This window comes from Pinus tabuliformis, chromosome 3_2 (assembly GCF_031772625.1).
Source record: "Pinus tabuliformis cultivar Carrire ecotype Pingquan chromosome 3_2, CPIR1, whole genome shotgun sequence".
NCBI classification, from domain to species: domain Eukaryota; kingdom Viridiplantae; phylum Streptophyta; class Pinopsida; order Pinales; family Pinaceae; genus Pinus; species Pinus tabuliformis.
Window position 1 is genome coordinate 515,300,751 of NC_142302.1, and position 26,784 is coordinate 515,327,534.

The window sequence follows — 26,784 nt, forward strand, 5'->3', positions numbered from 1 at the left end:
CCTAGCTGTGCCAATGGCCTGGCAGCTCCCTTCCTTTGGCCTATAAAACACAGGTTGCTATGTTTTTCTTGCAGCCCTTGAACTTGAAGTCCATGATGTGTTGAATTATCACACACTTGATAGAGAGATCAAAAGATCGAAATCACTCTCTGACTTGAAACTAATACAAACCTGGACCAAACCCCTAAAATATTTAACTCCCTTTGTCTAAATTATCTGAAGACAGCAACTGTATGAAGCTCACCATGCCTCGGCAGAGTCTCAGCTTAGCTGCTGCAAATCAGATTGATTATGCATAATAGCGGTCTAGATTCTACATTGCTCATTAGTTGCTGTTGTTTTAGCCAAGTTTCATTGCCTTATTGACTTTTAGTTTTCCCCTCTAATTGGCATCTGTGTTTACTTAAGGGTAAGCTCATTGTCGCTTGTAAATGAACTTGTACTGTTTAACATAAAAAAAAATTCCAAATGATATCTGTTAGCTTGATCTCTCAGTCAAAACTTCAAAAGTCTGACTGAGATTATTTGGATTCCCTAAAATAAATTGTAACTATGCAAGCTACTTGAGAACTTTCTGAGAAATGGTTCAGCATGACTTGCAAAAGTTCTGAGATTACTTAAACAGTGGCTGTACGTAATCACTGCTCTCACATGCTCAACTTTGAAAGCAAAGAAAAAATTAGTAGCATGAATATACATTCAATAAACTAATTACTTAGATATATTTCAATTACTGTAAATCCTTTATTGGGCTGTTCAACCAATACTAGCATCTTCAAATTCTCTCAATAAAAACCTAACAAAAATTGAAACATAACTCTTTTAGGAAGTTAAACACTTAATCCATGTCGGTAAAGATCTTCTGCTAGATCACCATGTTTGGCTGCAGTCAATCTGAGAACCAAGGGGTGTTGTTGATGCCTATCCCTCGTATCATCTTTCTCCTAATAATCACAATTTACCAAACGCTTTGTGAGTTCACTTGGCCAATATCTAACTTGACCAATTTTTATGGGTGACTAGGACATGAATATTAAGAACATTGTACACAATAGCCTGCCCATGAGTTAATTTTGCCAATAGCTAACCTGTTGAGTCTTGACTTTTAAAATTCTGCAAAATGTGTTGGGGTATTAACATGACACATTAACAGTAAAGAGCATTCCAAACAATAGCCTGCACATTTTGGGCTCCTGGTCCAAGGTCTATTTTCCTAGCCCTGCACCAGGATGTTAAAATCATAAAATGGCACCTTTAATGGTATAGATTCCCTGTTAAACGACACTTCTGGCTTTCTTTCTGTTTTTTATTTGACTCTAAGCATTACTGAAATCTGTAATGAAGAAGGTGATCTCTTATCTGAGTTGTCTCGTTATCCTTCTACACCCTAACAACATTTTCTGTCATCTAATTTAACTAGTTCTTGGTATCAGTGCCGAGTTCTATAAGAGTCCATAATAGCCTGCCCATGAGTTAATTTTGCCAATAGCTAACCTGTTGAGTCTTGACTTTTAAAATTCTGCAAAATGTGTTGGGGTATTAACATGACACATTAACAGTAAAGAGCATTCCAAACAATAGCCTGCACATTTTGGGCTCCTGGTCCAAGGTCTATTTTCCTAGCCCTGCACCAGGATGTTAAAATCATAAAATGGCACCTTTAATGGTATAGATTCCCTGTTAAACGACACTGCTGGCTTTCTTTCTGTTTTTTATTTGACTCTAAGCATTACTGAAATCTGTAATGAAGAAGGTGATCTCTTATCTAAGTTGTCTCGTTATCCTTCTACACCCTAACAACATTTTCTGTCATCTAATTTAACTAGTTCTTGGTATCAGTGCCGAGTTCTATAAGAGTCCATTCCATTCCCTTCCAAGAGAACACAACAACTTCTGGTGTTCAAGAAGAAAGAAATAAAGAGCTGGTGGAATAGTTCAATATTCATAGGAGAACTAGGAGACAGCAATAAGAAGCACACATGACGCATAAAATAATTCTGAAGCTGGACCAATAAATTCATGTAGCTATAGAAAATGTTTAATGCTTGTTCGTTTGCTCTTTACGGTTTGATAATATTGTTTGATATGGAGATTCAAGGATTTTGTACCTTATTATTTCATTGTATAAATATCTCTACTCAACCATACCACAATGTTATATTTTTCCTAAACCCCTTCCTTTTACCAGCATTACATAGAAAACATTGCTTAAGCAAGACATGAATGACCTACATTTTTAGCAGTTCAAAATTGACACACCAGAGACAAAGAACTCCACGGATTAAAAACTTATTTAAGAGAGCCATATGTAAATACAATCAAAGAAGACCTTTGGTTTCATCTTCCCACGAGTCCGATGGCTATTCCTCTTCACCTGCCTCTTCATATTTCTCCTAAGTTAAATATTTACAATGTTATTTACAATAGACCATAATCCCAAGGATTAGACATCTCTAACATTTGCCCCCTTACTACAAAGGGGTGTTCACAAGTCCGAGCATATTTCTTCACGTTTCTCTTCCAAGAACTTTGGTAAAGATGTCTACAATTTGCTCACTTGTGGAATAATGTATCAGTTGAATGGTCTTGGCCCCTACATGATGTCAAATCAAATGGTAATTTGTGTTGATGTTCTTTGTTTGACCATGGGATATGGGATTCTTGGCCAACTTGATTACAGAAGTGTTGTCAATAAAAAATGGAGTAGCATTCACCTATTTTCCCTACAAATGCTCTAGTATCTTCGTAAGCCGCACAATCTCCCTTGTTGCCTTTGTAGAAGTTACATATTCTACCTCTGTAGTGGAATATGCTGGAACAAATTGTTTGCATGATCTCCAAGAGATAGTTGTTGGTCCAAGATTCAGGATGCATCCTAAAGTAGACACCTTGTTCTCTTTATCCCCATAAAAGTCTAAATTTATATCTCCAACTAGTTGGAATCCTCCATGGGTATTTGAGCCCAAAGTCTTGAGTTCCCTTCAAGTACCTTAGAACTTTCTTTGTAGCACATCAATGTCCTTCACAAGGTTTTTGCATGAACCTAGAAAGAGCCCAAACTACAAATGAAATATCTAGTTTGGTAGTAGTGAGGTAGATAAGGCTCCTCACAAGTTGTCTATATTTAGTTGCATCCTCAAATTCACTCGCTTTTTTTATGTTAGCTTCATATTTTGCTTCATTAGAATAGAGAGAATTACAATTAGTCATGCCAAATTTATTCAACAACTCTCCAATGTACTTCTTTTGGGAAATAAATATATACATGGGACTATGAGCTACTTCAATACCCAAGTAGCAATGAAGATGTCCCATGTCTATCAACTCAAAGCCCTTCTTCAATTATTTATTTATGGATACAAGATATACTACATTATTCCCTGTTATCAAAAGATCATCTACATACACCACAAGATATACAGCAATTTTTCTAACTTTATTGACAAACAAAAATACATAATCAAGATTAAAATGCTTGAAATAGATCTTCAAAAGATGCTTGATAGTTTTTCATACCATGCACGAGGTGCCTGCTTTAGGCGATATAGAGACTTGATTAACTCACATCCCTTATGTTCTTGACCCTTCATAACAAATCCCTTTGGTTGACACATTTAGACATTCTCTTTCAAATCCTCATGCAAGGAAGTTGTCTTTGCATCCATGTGATGAATCTTCCACCTAGTATGCACTATCAAAGTCAACAATGCATGAATGGTGGCCCATTTTACTGTGGGGAAAAGGCCTCCCTAGAGTCTACGGCTTCTTCATGTGCATATCCTTTCGCCACAAGTCTCATCTTATGCTTGTCAAGTGAGGCATCTGATTGTACTTATTCTTATAGACCCACCTATAGCCAATTGGTTTGGTTCCAAAGAGATGATACACTAACTTCTGTGTCCCATTCTTGATGAGAACATCATAATCCTACATAGTTTTTGTCCACTCAACATGAGAAGTAGCTTCTTTAAAGGAAGTTGGTGCAAAGTTAGTATATACATTCAACTCACAATGATATGAAACATCCATATCATTGTCATCACCTAAATCTGAATCAACCACATCACCTCCATTGCCTTGTCTTTTTGAACTTCTAGTTCCTATCTTTCCAACCTCATCAAGAGAAACACTTTCAAGTCGCCTTAAGGGCCACTTTGAACATTTCTATGATGGTCCAAGTCACTCTATTGACTGAGATGATATTGCATTCCCATCAATCTTCAGCCTTTCAATCCTCTCAATCACATATCCAACTAAACTTTTTGTTTTGATAAAGTGGTTGGATCTTCTACATGAGGAGGGCATGGCACTTCAAAAGGAGATTCCAAAGATTGATCCAATATAGGGATCCCCTCTTCAAGATGTGGAGTCTCATCATCAAACTCATGATATGTCTTTACATGGCTAAATCTATCAAGATAATCAAGTTGTCGCTCAAAAGTCTTGTTACTTTTGTAAATTTAAAAAAAATAACATCTCTAGAAAGATTGGACTTCTTGTTTACCTCAGTTGAAAGATGACATGCCTTGGTGGTATTTGAGTACCCCCAAACTAAGTTGCAGGAAACGTGGGCAAAGGGTCCGTTTCCGTACGGAAACGAAATGGAAACAGGGAAACCCATACGGTACGGCCCAGAAACACGTTTCCAGCCGTACTGGCCCATTTCTCGAGGAGGAAACGTGCCAGTACAACCGGAAAAGCGTTTCCGGGCCATACATTGGAGATTCCTCTTGCAACTTGACTTTTTCTTGTATTTTTTTTATTTCTTCGCTTCTAATGTTTTATTGGGTGACTCAAATATCCTATAGATGCTTCTAGATGTCTCTCAAGTTATAAAAAAAAAGGAGTTTTTTTAGTGGGGCAGCCGAATGTTCAAGCCTATGGCCCTAGTGTTGATATGCAGTTCATGGTAATGATATTCTCCTTTATTTTTCATTTTCATCTTTTTACTTAAATTTTTAACATTACCATGAAATGACTCAAGATGTTTGAGAGTGGTTTTGCCCTCATTGGATTTCATATGAAGAAAGTAGAATTTTAGATCTCACTCAAAATCCAGTAAACTTATCTGTTTTTCAGGATTTCAGGATTGGGGGGATCGCAATGTTTCCATTGGATTTTATCATGTACTAGGGTATGGAACTTGTATTTAATCAAGAGAACCAAGCCCTCTATGTAGGAGAGACTCCCGATAATCAAAAGCATGTAGGGTACTAGGGTAAGAAACTTGTATTTAATCAAGAGCAGTAAGGTCATTCGACTATGTAGGAGGAGACTCCCAATCAAGCACGAGACAAGAAATTAGAAATTTCTCGTGGCTGATTTTGGATATTTCTATTTTCATTATGTGATCATTCATGAGTAAATGTGATGTAAATTTAGAGACTTATAGTTTATGCATTGACAATTGATAATTTGATCATAATGTAATAAATTAGAATGTATCATATATGCTTTATGATTGCACATATTTCTTATATGTCCTAATATATCTATATATATATATATATATATATATATATATATATATTTGTGTTTCCCCATTTCCAAAATTTGGGGGGGTCACATTTCATACCCATGCCCGTTTCGGAAACTCGTACCCGTTTCCCCGTTTCGTGCAATTTAGCCCCCAAAAGATGCACTTTTGGCTTCCTTGCACCAAGTAATAAGGCATAACAAGTGGAACCAAAGACCCTAAGAAGGGTCACCAAAGGAGTGTGGCCATACCACATTTCGTAAGGAATATTGTTCCCAAGAGAATGAAATGTACAGTACACACAAAATTGCATTAGCCCAAAACATCAACTTCACAATATTGAAAAATAGCATGGAACACACTATATTCAATAGTGTCCTATTCATTCTTTCTGCTACAACACTTTGTTCAGTATTGAATGGAATAGAGGTTTGATGCTTAATCTCGTATTGGCAAAGATATCTTTCAAATCCATTAGAAGTATATTCCCTCGCCATTATCAATACAAAGAGTGTCAATATGAGATTGAGCTTCATTTTCAATCCATACATGAAAATTTTTAAATGTTTGAGATTTTGGTTTCATCAAATAAACTCAATAGAGCCTAGTGTAATCACCAATAAAAGTCATGATATATTTATTATCAAAGGTGGATGCAATAAGCATGGGGCCACACAAATCAAAGTGTATCAACTCCCATTTTCTACATTCTCTCAAGGTCATGAAAAGGCTACTTCTTGTGCTTACCAAGGAAAATGCCTCACATTGCTTCAAATTCCTTGGAATGGTGAACAAACCAAAAAAACCATTTTTCTTCAACAAACGAGATCTATCATAATTGATGTACTCATATCTAGCATACCACAAAAGAGTCAATGACAATGTACCTTCATCACAGTGAGAGAGGAATGCAAAATTTTATCCCTGTGTCGATGTCACTTTAAGCTTCAACAATTTCTCATCTTCCCATGTCATAATGACCATGTTGTCAAAAGGCCTCCTTATTACAATTTTTCCATCAAACATGTAAATAGAATGGCCTTGTAGAATGTCGAAAGTTTACTGCACCCTCTACATTGTCATTCAATTCCTCAAAGAAGTCTTTCAGAAAGTCATGTAGCAAGTAGCACTAGTGTCAGGCAACCAAGCATCTCTTCAAGAAGTAAATGAAGTTCTAAACAAATCTTCATTTGTGCCAATATTGCAAAGAGCAATACTAGAGTGAGCAAGTTAAATAGCTCCACCTTTTCCTTCCTTTTGTTCCTACTTGTCTTTGATCTTCTCCCATGGGATTGTACATATTTTTGCTTCATGTCCATTCTTGCAACAACAAACACAATGGAGATAAAATCTCTTAACTTGATTATGCCTAACCCCCTTAACTCTAAAATTGTTCTTTCCATGTCCTCTCCTACTAACTCAACATTGTCCACCAAAGGAAGTTTATCCAAACCCTACGCTACCAAATGTTCCAAAAGATAAACTCTAACCAAAAGGATATGGAGAGCTTCCACATGTTGTGTCGCTCCCAAATGATGGAGTAAATGCTACACCAAATGCTAGAGTCAAAAAGGTGCCAAACGACATTAGGCTAAATGGATCAATATTTGCAATGTTCGTTTGCCCAAATGCTCACTGTGCTCCAAAGAATCAAGCAAGCTATCAAATTCATAAATGGCAGTTTCCCCTCTCAAGGCCTCGAATCACACTAGAGAAACTAAGAGATGGACCCCATGTTTTATTAAATGCTCAACCTGCACTACATGTGTATGAAAAGGACACCATGGGAGAGAAAACCAACAATCTGTCAAGAGATACGCCACCTGTCGAATGCCAAATGTCAAGAGATAAGCCAATGGTCGACATTTGTCTCCAACTATGGTCACTTGGTCGAGAGAAGTTGGACAATTCTCGAAGCTAGCTAATGCAATTGTGCTAATGCCATCTACATTCAACGAGAAGTCGACCCAATTGGAATTGCCCAGTTAGCATTCAAGGACTGCTCATCCCTGTAAATAATCAATTACCTTCACTGGTGTGCTCAATTGATCCAAGAATGTATATACTATAACTCTAGTGTTTAGGTGTGTTTTTTGGTTATTCTATCAAATTGGAACCAAACGATCTTTAGAAGAATGACAATGGTCATATTAGGTCTAGGGATGCTCCTGATTTGAACTGTTACAATCCCAACAACACTCAGTTCTCCCTATACCAACAATCAAACGGACATGCTCTCACTCTGAAGCTATTCAATGGTTCAATCGATACATAGAACTTAGAAGCACCCTCTGGTTCAAAGGTTCAAAGATTGATTCTCCACGTAAAGCTCCAACAAAAGTAGCTCCAATGTGATGAGGAGACCAAGCTTGCAACTAAACATTGGTTTTGTCCCTCATGCAAATCACCCTCCGTGGTTTTTTTCTTACAAAGTTAGAGGGAATATTGTCTTCCTATTTGGCCTTTATTTCTGTTAGGATATCGATATTGAATTCGACTTCGTTATCTGTTTTGGTGAAGCAAAGCTAGGCTACACTTGGGATGTCATCCAGCATGATAGTGTAGGTCACAAAAATTGGTCGACATCGCCAGAGTTCTCACAATGTACCTCACGGTCACCTCATGGCTGGGTGTATCACATACATGGTAAGAGGCATCATGCCAAGAAGATTCGAAAGAACCAAAGGTAAGATCGTGGATTTATTTTAAAATCATCAAGGCTCCGACACCACTAATAGGGGAGAGATGAATAACTCATTAAACAAAAAAATTTATTAAATAGAGACATATATAAACACAATTAGAGATGACCTTTGGTTCCATCTTCCCACAAGTCCGATGGTTGTTTCTATTCACCTAACTCTTTATATTTCTCCTAAATTAGATATTTAGGATATTTACAATATATCATAATCCTAAGCATTGGGTATCTAACAAAAAAACAATACCCCACTTCACCCCAAGTTGACACTTGCACCAGAACCAAATAGCGCATGGGAAAGTAAAATTAAAACTTGCTTCCATTAGAAAAATAAGGATTCTTGGTTTGGTATGCTATGGTATGGTATTTTATAATCCACAGAAGAGAGGCTCAAATGGTGTGCATAGGATTACTGCGTTGATTTCAGGCTTATTTTTGTTTTTTTTCCTTGCTAGGGGATATCGCTGGTTATACATGCAAACCCTGTCCTGTTGTGAGTTCGACCCCAAGACGTTATGGGGACCAAACCCCACCAAGACCACCTCGGCCACAAGACAAGACAATATAACTCCTTCCTTTCTTTTCTTGGTTGATGTGTTAGAATCAGTGTTGATAATATCGGTATCGGCAAAATATCGACGAGGGTCCAGAAAACGCCTTATCGGCAATATCGGCGAGCATAAAAAATGCATAATATATTTATTTTTTTTAGATTTTAAACATATAAAGCAATAACAACATGAAATAAACACATTCGCACATAAATATGAAGAAAGCATTGATATATATGATGTCAAATAGAAATGATACAGCAAAGGCGATACCAAATCCTGCTAATCCCTGACAATTCTCCAATCAAGCACTCAAATGTGGAGAACCAATACAAAATAACATCACATATATAAAAGTATCTCATCATCATGAGTTATATGTAACAAAACAAATAAAACTAGCAGCTATCTATCTAAAATCAGTGCCCTCTCCCCCTTTTATGGGAAAACATGATGGGTTGTTTGCCAGGCCTACCCCTAGCAATAGAAGGCCCTGGGCCTGCCCCTGCACCTAATGTCAAATAATGAGTGCTAGGTATGGAGCTATGCTCTCCTATATCTATAGCAGATGGTGTTGATGTTGATGCTTCCACAGTCTCCACCTCCTCCTCTGCCTCCTACTCCTCCTCCTCATGTTGCTCCTCCTTTGAGTCCTCCTCCTCTTGTTGCCCTTGTTCTAATGGATCATCTGGCTCTAACCATGAAGGGGACTCCTCCAAGATGGGCACCTCAGACCATAGTTTTTAAAACCGGAACAGGTGACCTGACCGGTCCACCTAATGAACCGGTTTATTGACCGGAACCGGTCTAACCGGGGCTGGTTTGGTCTAAATGAACCGGTTTTAGAAAAATACATTAAATAATTAATTTTTAATGAAACAAAACTATTTTTAAGATTTAAAACCTTGATTCCAAGCCAACAGAGACAAAATATGAAAAATTCGCTCATTTATATACCATGTAAAGGTGAATATATCAAAATGGCACCGAGTGCAATACATATCATCGACAAAATAGCAAAATACATAAGCAATGAGGCTCTAAATGGCCTATAAAGTCCAAAACAATGTTGCAAGCAACGAGGCCATTGGCCTACTACAAGTCTACAGTGTACACGTGATCAATCATCAAGTTCATCACGACTACTAGCCACAAGATCATCATCAGGAGCTACATAGACATCATCTGGTTCAGAGTCTGAGGATGCCTCAGCTTGATCTGCAACCTCAGTATCAATGCCACCAATAATAATAGAAGTGGACCTAATGGAAGCACGAGTTTGTCAACCTGCATGACTAGTGCCTTCCATTGGTTCTTTGCCTTTCCTTGATGCCACTACTAATCCTGGTTCTGATGCCGCCACATAATCTGTTTCATCCCCCGCTAAAGCCATGTCGATATCAAAATCAGCCTCAAACATAGGTAGTCTCCTCCACCCATTCTGATGTTGGATCAATATTGTCCAACACAATGGGATCTAGATCAGAAGTTTTGCTCATCATTTGGAGCTCCGATTGCATTTATTGTTTACCCCCAAACCAAGAAATCCTGAAAACCATTAAGTCTACTGAATTTTGAGTGAAATCTAAAATTCTAGTTTCTCCATATGAAATCCAATGAGGTCGAAACCACTCTCAAACATCCTGAGTCATTTCATGGTAATGTTAAAAATTTTAGTAAAAGGATGAAAATGAAATTCATCCTTTTACTTTAAGAATTTAACATTACCATTAATTGCCAACATTGTTATGGTATTGCCAACATTGTTAGGGTTGAAATGTGTCAGGAAAATGAGAGGGTAGGCATGTTTTTCTTGGAGTGACAATTTTTGGAGGAAAACAACCCCAAATTTCCCTCAAAACAGCTTCAAAACTCACAAAAATGCATTTTGTGGGGGTTATACTTGCCTTGGAAATAAACCAGCCGGTTTAGGACATAACCGGCCGGTTTGACCACAAACCGGTCAGTTTGACCACAAACCGGTCGGTTCCGTCCTAAACCGGTCGGTTAGGACCGGTTAGCTCCAATTTTTGGCCAAACAGGGTGTCTGACCGGGTTTTTTGACCGGTTCCAACCGGTGGGCCTGCTAACCGACCGGTTAGACCGGTAACTGGTTAGCTGGGCCGGTTTTGAATACTATGCCTCATACTCCACCCTCTACTGAGAAAATACAGCAATATTGTCTAAGGAAATGGCATCTGGATCCATTGGTGCTTCTATTTGCTTCACTCGAAGTCGAATATTGTAATGCACATACACTAAATCATTGAAGCGTGCGAACTCCAACCTATAAGAGTGTCAAAAAAACTGAGTCTTGAGTCGTGACTATTAACACTTGAGGGTCATAAATTAAAAAATTTAAATTACAATAAATGTAATTGCTCAACTGAAGGCTGAAGCTCAAAATTATACCTATTGCGCTTTTTTGAGTGTATTTTCTCAAATAAACTCCAATTGCACTCACACCGTGAAAAGCTACATGTTTGACTCGGGATTCTTATGGCCAATTTTTGTAAATTTGGTGCCCTTGCACCATAACTTCGCCACCAAATATCTACAACAAAATAAAGAAATAAAAAAGTCAAAAACTTAAAACATAATTAAACTTTCAATAAAAGTTACATAATTGAATTTTAAAAATCTAGAATTATAAATAAGGAAATTCTAAATTGAAAATTCTAATGAGTGATGACTTGTCACTTACGCGGCATGAAGAGAGTCATTTCCCTAATAGCATCATCAAAGCCAAATAGGCCAACACAATCCTGATAACATTGTATCTCGCAATTGATTTTGCTACAAAGCTCAGGATCAAGTACCATCTTCTGAATACATTAATGGAGCCCTTCCATCACCTCACCATCAAAATCAAAGGTGCATTTGTATGAAAATGCGAGGTTGAGGAAGAGTGATGCTACATGAATGGGTCAATGAAGCATCTGTTGATTTTTGGGTAGCATGTTGGATTGTGTTATATTCTTTCGACGACTAGCCTCCCTAGTTAACCGGGGGGTTAGAAGGGAGCCGGGCCCCCCTTCATTGCGCCAATTACGCAGCGGGGCGATCATAGGGGGGTGCCCCCCCTTCGTTGCACCGATTGCGCAGCGAGGGGGTCACAGGGGGGGCGGTAGCCCCCCCTGTCCAAGGAGTTTGAGGGGGGCAAGTAGTCCTCTACTGGGTCCAGGGTAGCGCCCCGGGGAAAAAAATTTGGACTCTATATTAGGTGGGGCGAACCTACCTATGGTTTTGTGCATGGTTTTCGCACATGGTTTTGGGCACGATGGTTTTCGGTCCATGGTATTGGATGCTTCAGCATGTATATATATGTATTGTAACATTGAAAGGAACATAATGAAAAATCAAGCTGGTAGTCTCGCTTTTGGGATCCAGGGGAAAATCTTTTTGTGTATGTGCTTTATGTGTTATGCTCTCACCTTTGTTTATTTTCTGTTTTAGAATTCGTATGCAGGTAATTTTTGTACGGGGTTAAAACCTACATTTGGTATCAAAGTTGTTTTGGCTTCAAGGGGACGCCTTTGTTGCTGAGGGGCTTCGCTCGGGCCTGTGGTAGACCTTGTTCAGTGGCAGATCTGTGGGACCGATTCTGGTGGTGAAAGAAGATGGCGAGCAGTGGAAAGATAGAGATCGAGAAATTTAATGGTCAGAGTTTTGAGTTATGAAAACTCAAGATGGAGGATCTGTTGGTAGACAAATATCAGTGGATCGCAGTAGATCCAGGTACTAAACCAAAGGGCGTGTCCAATGAAGAATGGAAGAAGTTGGATCGGAAGGCAAAGAGTACAATATGATTGTGTGTCTCAGATTCAGTATCGTTGGATGTATCAGGAGAAGCTATGGCTAAGGCTTTGTGGGTCAAGTTAGGGACTTTGTACTACTCTAAGTCTCTGGTGAATAAACTGTTCCTACGGAAAAATAACCTGAGGATGAAAGATGGAGACTCAATGACAAAGCATCTGAACGCATTTAACACTATGGAAAGTCAGTTATTATCTGTTAATATTAAAATTTCAGATGAAGATAAGTGCATCAGTTTGTTGTGTTCTCTACCAGATTCGTGGGATAGTCTGGTTAATGCAATAGGTAGCAATGCAAATGCCTTGCTGTTTGATGAAATAGCCTCATCCTTGCTGACGGAGGAGATGAGACGAAAAAATATGGAGAGCCAAAATGGTGATGCCTTGTCTGTACAAGGACAGTCCTAGAACAGAAACAAAAATAAGTCATCGAGTGGGAGATCAAATCTAGAGGGAGATCTAAATCTCTAGGAAAACCTGTAAAGGTGTGCTGGAAATGCGGAAAGGAAGGGCACTACAAAAGGGACTATAAATCTAAAGCTCCTGACAAAGGAAAGGGATCTGATGATGCTCCTTCTACAAAGGCGAAAACCACCTCAGATGAAGGTGGGGATGTGTACTTGGCTTCTTCAAGTACACATGTAGATCACGAGGCATGGTTGATTGACTCCGGTGCATCCTTTCACTTCACTCCCCATGGAGAGTGATTCTGCGAGTATGAGAAATATGATGGTGGTGATGCCTTCTTGGGGGATGACAGGAAAGCTAGAATCGTTGGTCGCAGAAAAGTCAAATTGAAGTTGCAAGGTGGAAAGATTAGAACACTTCCGGGTGTTCTGCATATTCCTGCATTAGCCAGAAATCTGATTTCTGTAAGCAAGCTGGATGATGCAAGTGTAAAAACAGTGTTCGAGAAAGATACTTGCAAGATGGTCTGGGGAGCACTGGTATTGATGCGAGGAGTTCGAATTGGAACTCTGTACAAGCTGCAAAATAGCACTGTTATTGATGGGTGCAACAGTTCTGTGGTTCCTAAAAGTGGAGCAAAAAATCTAGTGGTCTCTGGAGAAAAGACCATGCTATGGCATCAAAGGCTTGGACATATTGGACAGAAGGGCTTTCGAATACTTCATGGTAAAGGTATGGTAGAAGGTATGACTAATAGCTCTCTGAATTTTGATTTATGTGAAAATTGTGTACATGGGAAGCAGAATCGGGTGAGTTTCCCCTCTGGTAGTAAGAGGGCGAAACAGATATTAGAGCTTGTGCACAGTGATGTGTTTGGACCTATGAAGGTTCCATCACTGGGTAAGTTTGTGTACTATGTATCATTTATAGATGACTTCTCAAGGAATACATGGATATATTTCCTCAAAAAGAAATCTGAAGTCTTTGACAAGTTTAGAGAATTTAAGGCTCTAGTGGAAAACCAGACAGAGAAGAAGATAAAGGTGCTAAGAACAGATAACAGTGGAGAATTTTGTAACAAGGAATTTGAAGAATTCTGTAAGAAGTGTGGTATAGCACGACAGAAGACTACTCCATACACACTTGAGCAAAATGGAGTTGCAGAAAGAATGAACAAGATATTGATGGAAATGGCAAGAAGCATGCTCAGTGGTGTCGGGTTAGGACAAGAATTCTGGGCAGAGGAGGTGGAGATAGCATGTTACTTGGTCAACAAATCACCTTCATTAGCGTTGGAGGATAAGACTCCACAAGAGGTATGGACTGGTAAGAAACCCTCTCTTTCACATCTGAGAGCATTTGGATGTAATGCATATGTACATGTTCCAAAAGAGAAAAGAACCAAGTTGGATAGTAAATCTAAAAAGTGCATCTTTATTGGGTATAAGGATGGTTTAAAGGGGTTATAAGCTTTGGAACCCAGTAACAAGGAAGGTTGTGTACAGTCGAGATGTGGTGTTCAGAGAGGTGAAAGATGTTATTAAATATGAAGTCCAACCAAAGCAACCTGAGAAAACAGAGTTTGAGCTTAAGGAGGAAGAATCAGACTCTACAGCAGAAGAGGAATCAAAAGATGAAGAGCCACAAACTCCGGGGGTGAGAAAATCAGTTCGAGAAAGAAGGCAGCTAGAAAGGTATAGTCCATCTGCTTTCTGTTCAAAATTTGCTTTATCTATTACTAATGATGATCCCAGAACTGTGAAGGAAGCAGTAGATTCAGAGGATGGCAAACTCTGGAAAGAGGCCATGGTTGATGAAATGGCATCTTTGCACAAAAATGAGGCTTGGGATCTGGTGGAGTTATCGGCTAGAAGGAAACCCATTGGCAGCAAATGAGTGTTCAAGAAGAAGACAAATGCAGAAGGAAAGGTGGAGAAATACAAAGCTCGGTTGGTAGTAAAAGGTTATTCCCAAGTACCGAGAATTGATTTTGGTGATATTTTTTCTCCTGTTGCCAAGGTAGCTTCTATTAGATTACTGTTATCTGTTGTTGCTGTTTTTGATTTTGAGGTAGAACAGATGGATGTGAAGACAACATTTCTTCACGGGGATCTGGAAGAAGAGATCTACATGAAGCAACCTGAAGGTTTTGCAGTGAAGCGTAAGAAAGAACTGGTATGCAAGTTAAAAAAGTCTTTGTATGGGTTAAAACAGTCACCAAGGATGTGGTATCAGAAATTTGATACATTTATACGGGGACTTGGCTTCACCAGAAGCAAAGCAGATCAATGTGTGTATTTTAAATTAATTTGTGACTATGTTATTTACCTGGTCTTGTATGTGGATGATATGTTGCTGGTTGGAAATGACAAAGAAATCATCCAGGATTTGAAGACCCAATTGTCCTCCAAATTCGACATGAAAGATCTTGGTGCTACAAACTATATTTTGGGCGTGGAAATTAAAAGAGATCGGGCAAAGAGGAAGCTCTGGTTAAACCAGAGGAAGTATGTTGAGACAATACTGCAGAGGTTTAATATGCAAGATAGTAAACCGGTGAAGGTTCCTATTCCTGTTGGTGTAAAAGTTATTTGCTGAACAGTGTCCCAAGACACAAGAAGAGGAAGAAGACATGTACCGTGTTCCATATGCAAGTGTAGTCGGTAGCCTGATGTATGCGATGTTCTGTACTAGACCAGACATTGCACATGCAGTGGGAGTATTGAGCAGGTTTATGTCAAAACTAGGAAAGGAGCATTGGACTGCAGTGAAGCGGGTTTTCAGGTATTTGCGTGGCACTAGTGATTATGGTTTGTGCTACCAAGGAAGACCAGGATTGCACAAAATTGGATATCCATGGCTCTGTTGATGCAGACTAGGCTGGAGATCTGGATCAAAGAAAATCTACAAGTGGGTATGTGTTTAACCTATTTGGAGGTGCAATCAGTTGAATGAGTAAGAAACAATCTGTAGTGGCATTATCAACTACGGAGGCAAAATACATGGCAGCCACTCATGCAAGCAAAGAATCAGTTTGGTTGCAAAGATTGTGTTCAAGTATGGGGTTAGTGCAGGGAGCTATATGGATAGACTGCGATAGCCAAAGTGCAATTTTGTTAGCAAAGAACCCTGCTTACCATTCAAAGACAAAGCACATTGATGTTCAGTATCACTTTGTGAGGGATGTGATAGAAGACAAAAAGGTGTTGCTAGTAAAGGTGGACACTTTGAAGAATACTGTAGATGCATTGACAAAATCTGTGAGTTTTAAGAAGTTCTCTTGGTGTAGAGAAACAATGGGCGTTGCAAGGCTGGATAAATGACTAAGCTCTCTTGTGGCCCCCTATGGAAAGAAAACAACAAGTGGGAGAATGTTGGGTTGTGTTATATTCTTTCCACGACTAGCCCCCCTAGTTAATCGGGGGTCCCTTCGTTGCGCTGATTGCACAGCGGGGGGGTCACAAGGGGGTAGCAGCCCCCTCTGTCCAGGGGGTTTGAAAGGGGCAGGTATCCCCCCTTTACGAGGTCACAGGGGGGTAGCAGCCCCCTCTGTCCAAGGGGTTTGAAAGGGGCAGGTAGCCCCCTTTACGAGGTCCGAGGCAGCGCCCCAGGGAAAAAAAAATTGGAGCTTATATTAGGTGGGGCGAACCTACCTATGGTTTTGTACATGGTTTTCGCACATGGTTTTGGGCGCGATGGTTTTCGGTCCATGGTATTGGATGCTTCGGCATGTATATATATGTATTGTAACATTGAAAGGAACATAATGGAAAATCAAGATGGTAGTCCCAGTTTTGGGATCCAAGGGAAAATCTCTGTGTATATGTGTTTTATGTGTTATGCTCTTGCATTTGTTTATTTTCTGTTTTAGAATTCGTATGCAGGTAATTTCTGTACGGGGTTAAAACCTAAATAGCATCGAATGTGCTCTAGCTCCGAAATTTTGTGGAGGGGCTAGAACACGAGATCTCCAAGACCCAAAAATCGTTTGGAGAAATTCCACCCGGAGTGCATGTTACTCAAATAATTAATTATTTTTAATGGTTCATAAGTTAAAACTTAAGAAATTAAAATAACTAGAGTGAATTAATGTAAATATGGGTGAGAAGCTTCTAAGTGACGAGGATAAAGTCTAATTTAATCTTAGCCGTTGATTAGAGATTAGATCACAGTCGTTGATTTCTCAATAGGAAAAGTATAAAGGAAGGCTTGGGGTCAGTTGGAGAACACACACAGGGAGAGCAGCACTTGAGCTAGATCGAAATTCTAGGGTGTGGTTTGCTGAGAATTTCGGAGTAAGCTTCTAGTGTAGAGAGGGGAAGTTTGGCAGCGAGACTTTCGTCTAAGGCTGAGAATACATAACCGAGAGGCAGCGTGGCACCAGGGAGAGACAGTGTAGCTCCAGGAGGGTGACACAAAGGCTAGAGGGTTGACACAGTCACGCAGAGGCAACGTTGGGGTTTCTGTGAGGCAGATTGGGCATCAATTCAGTAGATCGATTTCTGAGCCGGGAAGGCTCACCGGGAGGGTGACGCAGCTCCTAGAGGAGGTGACACAGTCCCAATAGAGATGGGAGCAGCCATTGCTGCATAGCACTGGGGACAGTGCAGTCACCAGTGGGGTTTGTTCATCCAATTTTTGGATCCGCCAAAATATCTGTCTCGGATAGAGGTACTTCTGTCGGGTTTATTCTCTGTTGGGTGAGTTGGATTTGGCAACCTAGTCATATTCAGAAAACTGCATAATAATAAAACCCTCATATCTGTTGCACCCGTTTTCCCACACTGGGTTTTTCCGAGGAAGTTTAGTCCAATAATAAGTGTGTCCTTTGTGTGGTTGTCTTATTTATTTTTTTAGTACTTGATCTATATATTGGTGTAGGCTGCAGTGTATTTGCATTAATATTTTCTGAATAATTATGAAAATAACTTGTTAAAATGAAGAACACAAGTGGGTAATGCAAATCAGTTTACTGCAGTAGGATTTCTGATTTGTTAGATTCAAAAATTTTCACATGGTATCAGAGTGATTGCAAATCAAGGAGGATTGAAGCCATTAGTGAAAGGACAGAGGAAAAATCTGTGTGAAGACATCTATCCCGAGAGACAGCGCAGAGGGGTGACATAGTCACCAAGGGAGGCTCACACAAAGCCTGCATCAACGTGATTGGGTGACGTTGTTGTTGCAGAGGGCAGCACAGTAGTTACTGGGCCAGCGCAGAGACCGTTGAGTCTCTGTTTTCCAGTTGTTGGGGGTGTAGCACAGATTTTATCTGGAGTTGTTGGTGGGGTGTTGATTTTGTTGTTGTAGAATAGTACTTAGTGGGACAGAAGCAAAGTAGAGGGAATTTCTTCCTCATGGGACTTCCAGCCAAAGAGTCTGAATTCTAACTAGCTGAGCCGCAGTGGAGAGAGGCAAATCTACAAGCTCCAGAAGGGAGTGCGTAGGCCAATCCAGTGTTGCACAGAGGAGAGAGAGAGCAATTCGATATTTTTTGGCAAATATGGCAACCACATCTCCAGGAGGGAGGTGGGGTGATCTAGAGATGTAGTTCGAAAGGACTGCAGAAGAGGGCAGGATCCTTGAGGTGCCCAAACTCTTGGATCACATACGACTACGGGAGCCCTTAATGACAGTAGCAAAATGACGAGAGTCAGTTGGTGCGAGGGATGATGGAGCAACAATGGCAAAGCTAGAGCGCCAAAGTTTGAAGTAGCGCAGTGGAGTGTTGCAGCTGTGCGGAAGGCACAGAGCAGATACAACAGCAGTGCAATAGCATCAGAGGGTTAGCACAGATTAGCAGCAAAGGTAGCTTCAGCATCAAGGGGCATCTAGACTGACCAGCATGTCAACTTTTGGGTAGCTTTTCAATTGCTTACTTCTCAGCAACTGAGTTGTAGTGCAGCAGTTAAAAGTGGCAGTGCTATGGGCAGCATGATCCAGCATATTAAGAGGGAGTTGCAATACAGATACAACAGTGATAGTGGCAGTGTCATGGGCAACAGTACAGATTGCAGCAATGCAATGGATGAAGGGCAACAGGGCGAGCATCAGCAACGCAGAGGACTAATGCCACGGATCCGTGTGATACTTCTGCTAGGAAGTATTGCTAGAGCACATTTTTCGCTAAGAGGGAGTGTTGACTTTTGGGTTGCAGAGGATGTGCTCTAGCTCTGAAATTTTGTGGAGGGGCTAGAACACATGAGATCTCCAAAACCCAGAAATTGTTTGGAGAAATTCCACCCAGAGTGCATGTTATTCAAATAATTAATTACTTTTAATGGTTCCTAAGTTAAAACTTAGGAAATTAAAATAATTAAAGTGAATTAATGTAAATATGGGTGAGAAGCTTCTAGGTGACAAGGATCAAATCTAATTTAATCTTAGCCATTTATTAGATATTAGATCACAGTCGTTGATTTTTCAACAAGAAAAGTATAAAGGAAGGCTTGGGGTCAGTTGGAGAACACACACAGGGAGAGCAGCACTTGAGCTAGATCTAAATTTTGGGGCGTGTTTTGCTGAGAATTTCGGAGTAAGCTTCTATTGCAGAGAGGGGTAGTTCAGCAATGGGACTTTCTTCCAAGGCCGAGAATACATAACAAAGAGGCAGCGCAGCACCAGGGAAAGACAGCGCAGCTCTAGGAGGGTGACGTAGAGGCTGGAGGGCTAACGCAATCACGCAGAGGCAGTGTTGGGGTTTCTATGAGGCAGATTGGGCATCAATTCAGTAGATCAATTTCTGAGTCGGGAAGGCTCACCAGGAGGGTGACGCAGCTCCTAGAGGAGGTGACGCAGTCCCAGCGCAGAGCTGGGAGCAGCCATCGCTGCATAGCACTGGGGACAACGCAATCACCAGTGGGGTTTGTTCATCCAATTGTTGAATCCGCCAAAATATCTGTCTCTTGATAGAGGTACTTCTGTCGGGTTTATTCTCTATTGGGTGAGCCGGATTTGGCAACCTACTTGTATTTAGAAATCTGCATAATAATAAAACCCTCATATCTATTGCACCTATTTTCCCACATTGGGTTTTTTTGGGGACGTTTAGTCCAAAAATAAGTGTGTCCTTTGTGTGGTTGTCTCATTTATTTTTTCAATAATTGATCTGTATATTGGTGTAGGTTGCAGTGTATTTGCATTAATATTTTCTGAATATATCTGAAAATAACTTGTTAAAATGAAGAACACAAGTAGGTAATGCAAATCAGTTTACTGCAGTAGGATTTTTTATTTGTTAGATTCAGAAATTTTCACAGCTTCCCTGTCCATCGACTATCAATCACATCCCATAACATCATATGTCTATCAAGCCCAGCAAAACCCTTGTCTGCATAATAAGAACGAATGGCCTCCTTGGCCCTATCCATGGCCTCATACAAATAAGCCATTGCAGGCTTGTCCCCATCTACCAATCTCAGAACCTTTACTATAGGTTCACTAACTGAGCATGCTTCTTCTACTCCCTGCCAAAACGTGTCAAAGTACACCATTTTTGCAATGGCCCTCCCGTCCCTTCCCTTGTTGTATCTACAATCACGCCACTCATCAGAAACAAACATTTGCTTCAACTCGAACTGACATTGAAGCAAAGACTGAAGAGTAATAAGGTTGGTGGCAAAACATGTGATTGCAAGACGCCACAACTCCTTATTTCTAGTGTACCTCCTCATTTGGATTTATGATTTGAAAATATTAATGCAAATCAGTTTACTGCATTAGGACTTCTGATTTGTTAGATTCAGAAATTTTCACAGCATCCCTGTCCACCAACTATCAATCACATCCCATAACAGCATATGCCTATCAAGCCCAGCAAAACCCTTGTCTGCATAATAAGAACGAATGGCCTCCTTGGCCCTATCCATGGCCTCATACAAATAAGCCATTGCAGGCTTGTCCCCATCTACCAATCTCAGAACCTTTACTATAGGTTCACTAACTGAGCATGCTTCTTCTACTCCCTACCAAAACATGTCAGAATACACCATTTTTGCAATGGCTCTCCCGTCCTGTCTCCTGTTGTATCTACAATCATGCCACTCATCAGAAACAAACATTTGCTTCAACTCGAACTGGGATCGAAGCAAAGATTGAAGAGTAATAAAGTTGGTGGCAAAATGTGTGATTGTAGGATGCCGCAACTCCTTATTTCTAGTGTACCTCCTCATGAGGCTAAGAACAAAAGCATGGTTATAAATAAACTTGAGGACACTCCTAGCCATATAAATCACCTCCTTGATGAAGGAGAGTTTCCCCATAATATCCTCAAGCAACAAATCGATACAATGTGCTACACACGGAGTCTAGAACAATGTGTGGTGCCTCTCCATAAGAATATTGTCGACAGACACATAATTAGTTGCATTGTTTGTTATGACTTGCACCACATTTCTACACACCAATCTCCCGAATGAACCCATCTAACAACTCACATATCGTTGCTGCATTTTTCATATGTGTTGATACATCCACTGATTTAATAAACATGGTACCTTGAGGACAATGTAACAAGAAATTTAGAAGGGTCCTACCCTTCCTATCTGTCCAACCATCGAACATCACTGTGCATCCAAAAACTTCCCATGTTTGTTTCAACTATGCCAATCTAGAGTTGATGTCCTGCTTTTCTACTTGAAGAATTGGCCCCGCAACTCCTCATATGTATCACTTTTGTACCCTGGGCCCACAACAGCAATAGCATCACACATTGGCTGCCAAAATGGATTGGTTTTGGTGATGCTGAGAGGTAAGTCACTCCAGAAAAGACACCTCCCCATAATTCTATCTGCTTCTTGCTTCTTTTTTTTAACAATTGATTTTATGGAAGGTTGTGCTCCATATCCTATTCATGGAACAAAAAATGATGACCTCGCACTAGCAGTAGCAGGTGATGCTGTGGAGCCCCTCCTACTACCCTCAGCCTCAAAATCAGAAGAAGATATCCCAAAAGATCTACCTGCACGTTCAACCTTGTTTCTTTCTGTCTTTTTCATCAATTGCTTCAAGAGCTTTTTGTATAAGCTCTGAACTAGAAACTGTACAAAGCCCAACATCATGTCCAGGGAGTCTAGCCAACTGGTATTTCAATCGCGTAACCCCTCCAGTCGTCCTAGTCCCACACAATTTGCATGATAGATATGCCCTATTTGTCCCACCATCAGGGTCCCCATACTCCCAAAATGGGTCCAAGGCTTTTGGTATAGTCTAGTGAGCTAATTCAAACCTAGGGCACCAAAAAAACAAAAAATTAGAGTTAATGATTAAAGTTACTCCACCCATACACAAAAAATAATGAGTAATAACCACCTCATTTTACAAAATATTTTTTTTGCTACATTATTTGCAATGTGAATTCAATGAAAAATGACAATAAGAGAGTGCATTTGAAAGTTAAAAAAAGAAATGGAGTTTGTTGTCCAAATATGGAGAAAAACATTGCATTGGCTCATGGGCATGAAAATCATAGCAAATGGAAAAGAAAGAAGAAAAAAACAAAATCTTGGTAGGCAAAGAAGCAAGCAAGAATAACCCTAAATCTATGAAAAAAATCATTAACATAGGGGTTTTTAAGAACATCCCTGTTAATGAAAGAAATGAAAATTGTCTCATTGTTCTTCATCATACAAAAAATTCGTAGTTGGTGGTGATAATGGCTCTTCGATCCTCAATTCCTCCTTGACAACCACCACAATGCTCTCCCCTTCTCCAACACTAAGAAGACCAAAATGAGCAAAAAAAAATCGTTTTTTCCCTTTTCTAGGCATGGGTTAAACGGACCGGCAATATTTACTATCGTCGCACGGTATTTTCACGAGATATCGGCGATATGTCGAAAATATCGCAATATTTTATCCGCAATATTTCGGCTCCCCGAAAATATCACGCTATTTCCGAATATGAGCAATATATCGCCGATATTGTCAACATTGGTTAGAATGTCCATTCTTTGAAATACTTAATTGAATTTCACTAGATCATTGTACATGTTAAATTTTATGTGGATCTTTTTCGGTTTCGTGGCTAGATTAGTTGAGAGTTTCTATTTGTTAACATCCAATTCAACGTGGTATTTACCTCTCAAAATGTCAGCAATCTGCTATTGAATTAAAACTCCGAAATTCAAATTATAAAAGGGACTAATTCTTGACAATTAGAAGATTCTAATTCTGAACATCCAGAGCTATGATATTCTGATTGTGAGACTACCTTAATTTAGAAATTTGCAGCTAGAAATCAGGTGTCATTGGGAAGCCCCAATGGGACATGGATTTTCCAAGAAAAGCATCAGAGGCAGTGGTTCTCTCTCTCTTGCTGCAGCTAAGAAGTGGATTATTGCTCTTCCCCGATAGATAGAAGTTTGACACCAATTTTCCTCATGTGCATAGCAGAATGTATGATTTTGAAATTACTCTCAAACTTGGGTCTGAATAACCACCAACAAGGATAAGCTGGTAATGTCATGGTGATGGAATAAGCAAGGGACTTACAGAAAAATAAAAGGATTCTGACCTGTCCTCCTGAGACTGCATTCCAAGAATGCTTCTGCAGGCTTTTAGAACTGCCAGAGGCAGCTATTATAATGAAGTGGCCAAACTGCCAAGCATTTAGATAATTAGAAGGATAGTGATGAAATCCTGACTAAGCACACTAAAGAAAATTGCAGACTGTGAGAAAATTTTGTAAGCACACAAAGTAAACTCTAGCTCCTATTCCAAAGTGGTTCTAAAAGCCCAATCTATGTAAGTATGCATCACAATCTACTCTGCCAAGCCCGCGATTAGCAGTCTAGACTCTATATGATGAACAATTTACCAGTACCCATGTATTAGATGTACCAGAATCCATGCATTAGATGACAGTCCAATTTCAAGTTTCCCAATCTGGTCATGCTTTTGCTCTGTTTCTTCGTGCAGGGATAGTTAGAAACCAGATATGAAGTCGACAAAGCGATGATTTTAGAAAACGACATACTTTTTGGCATATGCTTTATCTAAATCTCTGACAATGTGAAAAATATAAAAAATGCATATTAAACCAACTTTATGCCATCAAAAGCAATGTCACAAATAGCCTCAACGTGATTATTACATTTTTCTCATCAGAAAAACTGTATTAAGAGGCGTTCAAAACATTACAGCAATCGAAATAGTGTTCAAGAAAAACAGAAGTACCAATTGAATGCTGGCAAACAAGAAAACAAGGAAGACAAGAACCAAATGGAGACAAGACTAAAATAGAACACCAATAAAAATAATACCGCTATGGAGAATTACATTGATGAAGCTTATTTTCACAGAGGTTAAGTCCAGTAGCAACGGACCAATCCTGTAACATTCCTTTTAACAATGTTTCCCTTCTATTTTTCTGCACCTAAATTTGAATACCTAATTCAATTTGGTTTTCCTGAGGAAAAACCTGTCTTCTGCAGACCATGAACAGAAAATGTACAAGAACATTTTGTGATCAAGGTCCCGTCACTAGAGGAGCCCATCAACAGATCAACAGGATAAAAGTTTAAACTCATTTAAAATACCTATATAACCTAGAGAAAATCAGGAAAAAGGAAGAGCAAATACCTAAAACGTACTAATTGTTATGAATAATCCTAGTCTTTCTATGAAAAGAATTTTTCTTCGGCCTGGCTCTTCTTATGTCATGCCTGTTGCCTTTCATGAGACGACGACTGGTCTCTTTCTGCTGCTTAGGAATAACCTTGTTCTTTTTCTGCTGATGTTTCTGAACCTGCTGCAAGCTCCTATGGCTATACACCGAGAATGTCTGCAGCGCCTCCTCTTTTTTTCCCACTGGAATGCTTGCAGCCATGACCTCCTTTACAGGGTCTTTTTCAGGTACAGAACCTGGTATAGAACCTGCATTGCTATTACAAACATTAGGCATACATTCAGAACACGAATTTCCGACACAGAATTTGCAGTCATTATTAATGTTATGAATACAGTGACAACAATAAAAGAGAAGTGCCCTGGATCATCTAAGCCACTGTGAGCGAAATCCTAAACAGATATATTATGATGATCATGACGGTCAATATTTCCTGCTGGTACAGACTTTCCAACTTTCCACACTAGTGTGGGAATGTGGATGCATGAAAAGAAAGAAGTTGCATTTACGCCAAGCGAACCTCATATGGTGGTCTGTGTGAAGGGCATAGCAGAAAGCCTTCATTATTGTTATTATTGCTATGAATATATCCAAAAAAAACAATTTATTTTGGTTATGCATACACCCAGAACACATATTAATTGAATGGAGGGGAAAATACAGAAAATAGTATACTGACCTTCAACTGGAGTATAAGAGAAAATGTAAAGGACCAGAAGACATGCTAATAAAATGAATGGAATAAGGTGCACCGCCTGCTCTGCATTGCAACCCAACTGTGGATATTTATCTATTTCATCTTCCTCTTTCTCTTCCTCTCGTTCATATCTCTCCTCTGCACGGGCTCTTAAACCCAACTTGAACCTGGTACCAGACCTATGCATGGCTAAGAAATGCCTGTTAAATACTAAAATACGCCTTGGCAGGAGCAAAATATGTCATCAACTGATGGAAACAGTGAATGTCATTTCCAGGTTGTTGATAGGATAAACTAGAGAATGTGGGTTTTCTGTGAGGAGCATGGAAAATCAAATGTCCATCAAAAAATTCTATGCAGAAAGGTATAAGAGGGTAGAAGCCATGAGAAAACTCTAAGAAAAGGTGCAGAAGGGCAAAGAATTGATCAATGGAATGGAATAATGAATAAGTGGGTTCAACTTCTGAATTTATTACATAGCCCATAGACTAAACATACTAAACCACACAACTCCCATCGACAGTCTGCATGAGCACAGATATACTCATTGGAGAATGCAGACATTTTTGGGTTGGAGTTATCGAATACATCGAGTTCTTGTTGTTCAAGGTGTCAATTCCAGATAACAAGAACTCTCTCTATCCTCTCTATTCCTTTTTCTACGACTTTTTAATATTTTTTTCTCATTTCCAGCTTGGCATGAGCGCATTTCAGTGCATGGATAACGACGAGACATGTGGGTCGGGAACTGATAAATCTGCTAATAATGGGACATACCTAACGCTGCGCGCGTTATTGTGGCAAATGGGCCTCTGTTATTAGGGCACTTTCTTTTTATTACCTGGTCACTGAGCTTCATTGGCGTCATCTCTATCTTAAGGGTTGAAAACTTTCGTTGTATTGTTTATCATTGTTCCGGATGCCGTACGGACATCTGCTCTGGTCATTTCTCGTCACGCGTCTGTATGATTCTGGCCTGCCATGGCAGCGCAGCATTAGGGAGTCGTCTTCTCAATTCAATCACGAGGGATGATTTTGATGTCAGGCTCCTTATCGATAAAGGGCTTCAAGGTCCACCTGCCTAAACAAGCATAATCAAATCTTTAAGCTAAGCTTTTGTTTGGGAATCGGTCTTCGTCACGCTGGCGTATTTAAACTTAATAAGAACTAATATATATTAAATAGGCGACTTTGGGGCATCTTTTAATCAGAATCTTGAGGCTACGATGCTACTTTATCTAAATCCAGAAATCTCACTTTGGGGCATTTTTTAATCAGAATCTTGAGGCTACGATGCTACTTTATCTAAATCCAGAAATCTCACTGCCGAAAACGGATTTAGATTTTTGGAAATCCGTCTAGTATTTAATATAAAGTGAATAATTTAAATTAAAAATTAAAATTAAAATTTTTATAAAATTTTAAATAACATTACAAAAACTTTAAAAATTAAAAACTAAAATAAATTACTTACCATGTTATTGGGAAGGTTTTATCAAAATTATATTAAA

General features: G+C 39.5%; 1 protein-coding gene across 3 annotated transcripts; it reads right to left on the minus strand.

The window, feature by feature from the left end:
- Nucleotides 1–540: 540 nt before the first annotated feature.
- On the minus strand, nucleotides 541–26,355 carry LOC149181589 (uncharacterized). Of its 3 annotated transcripts, XR_016257015.1 has the most exons (4): nucleotides 25,256–26,355; nucleotides 24,531–24,824; nucleotides 1,089–1,625; nucleotides 541–944 (listed from the first exon to the last, which is right to left on the minus strand). XR_016257015.1 is itself a non-coding variant. In XM_089416650.1 (3 exons), the coding sequence occupies exons 1-2, from the start codon at nucleotides 25,458–25,460 to the stop codon at nucleotides 24,541–24,543; spliced, it is 489 nt and encodes a 162-aa protein (XP_089272776.1). In that variant the 5' UTR covers nucleotides 25,461–26,355; the 3' UTR covers nucleotides 541–944; nucleotides 24,531–24,540. The 3 variants fall into 3 exon arrangements, 2 of the variants coding, with proteins under 2 accessions (XP_089272776.1, XP_089272775.1); XM_089416650.1 differs by lacking the exon at nucleotides 1,089–1,625; XM_089416649.1 differs by lacking the exons at nucleotides 541–944; nucleotides 1,089–1,625 and having other exon boundaries at nucleotides 24,184–24,824.
- Between the last annotated feature and the right edge of the window lie 429 nt (nucleotides 26,356–26,784).

Excerpts from the sequence above, each read along its gene's own strand:
- LOC149181589 (XM_089416650.1), bottom strand. The coding sequence starts at position 25,460 with ATGCATAGGTCTGGTACCAGGTTCAAGTTGGGTTTAAGAGCCCGTGCA. Across the intron at positions 24,825-25,255 it reads CTCTTATACTCCAGTTGAAG|GTTCTATACCAGGTTCTGTA; the intron begins GTCAGTATACTA and ends ATAGCAATGCAG.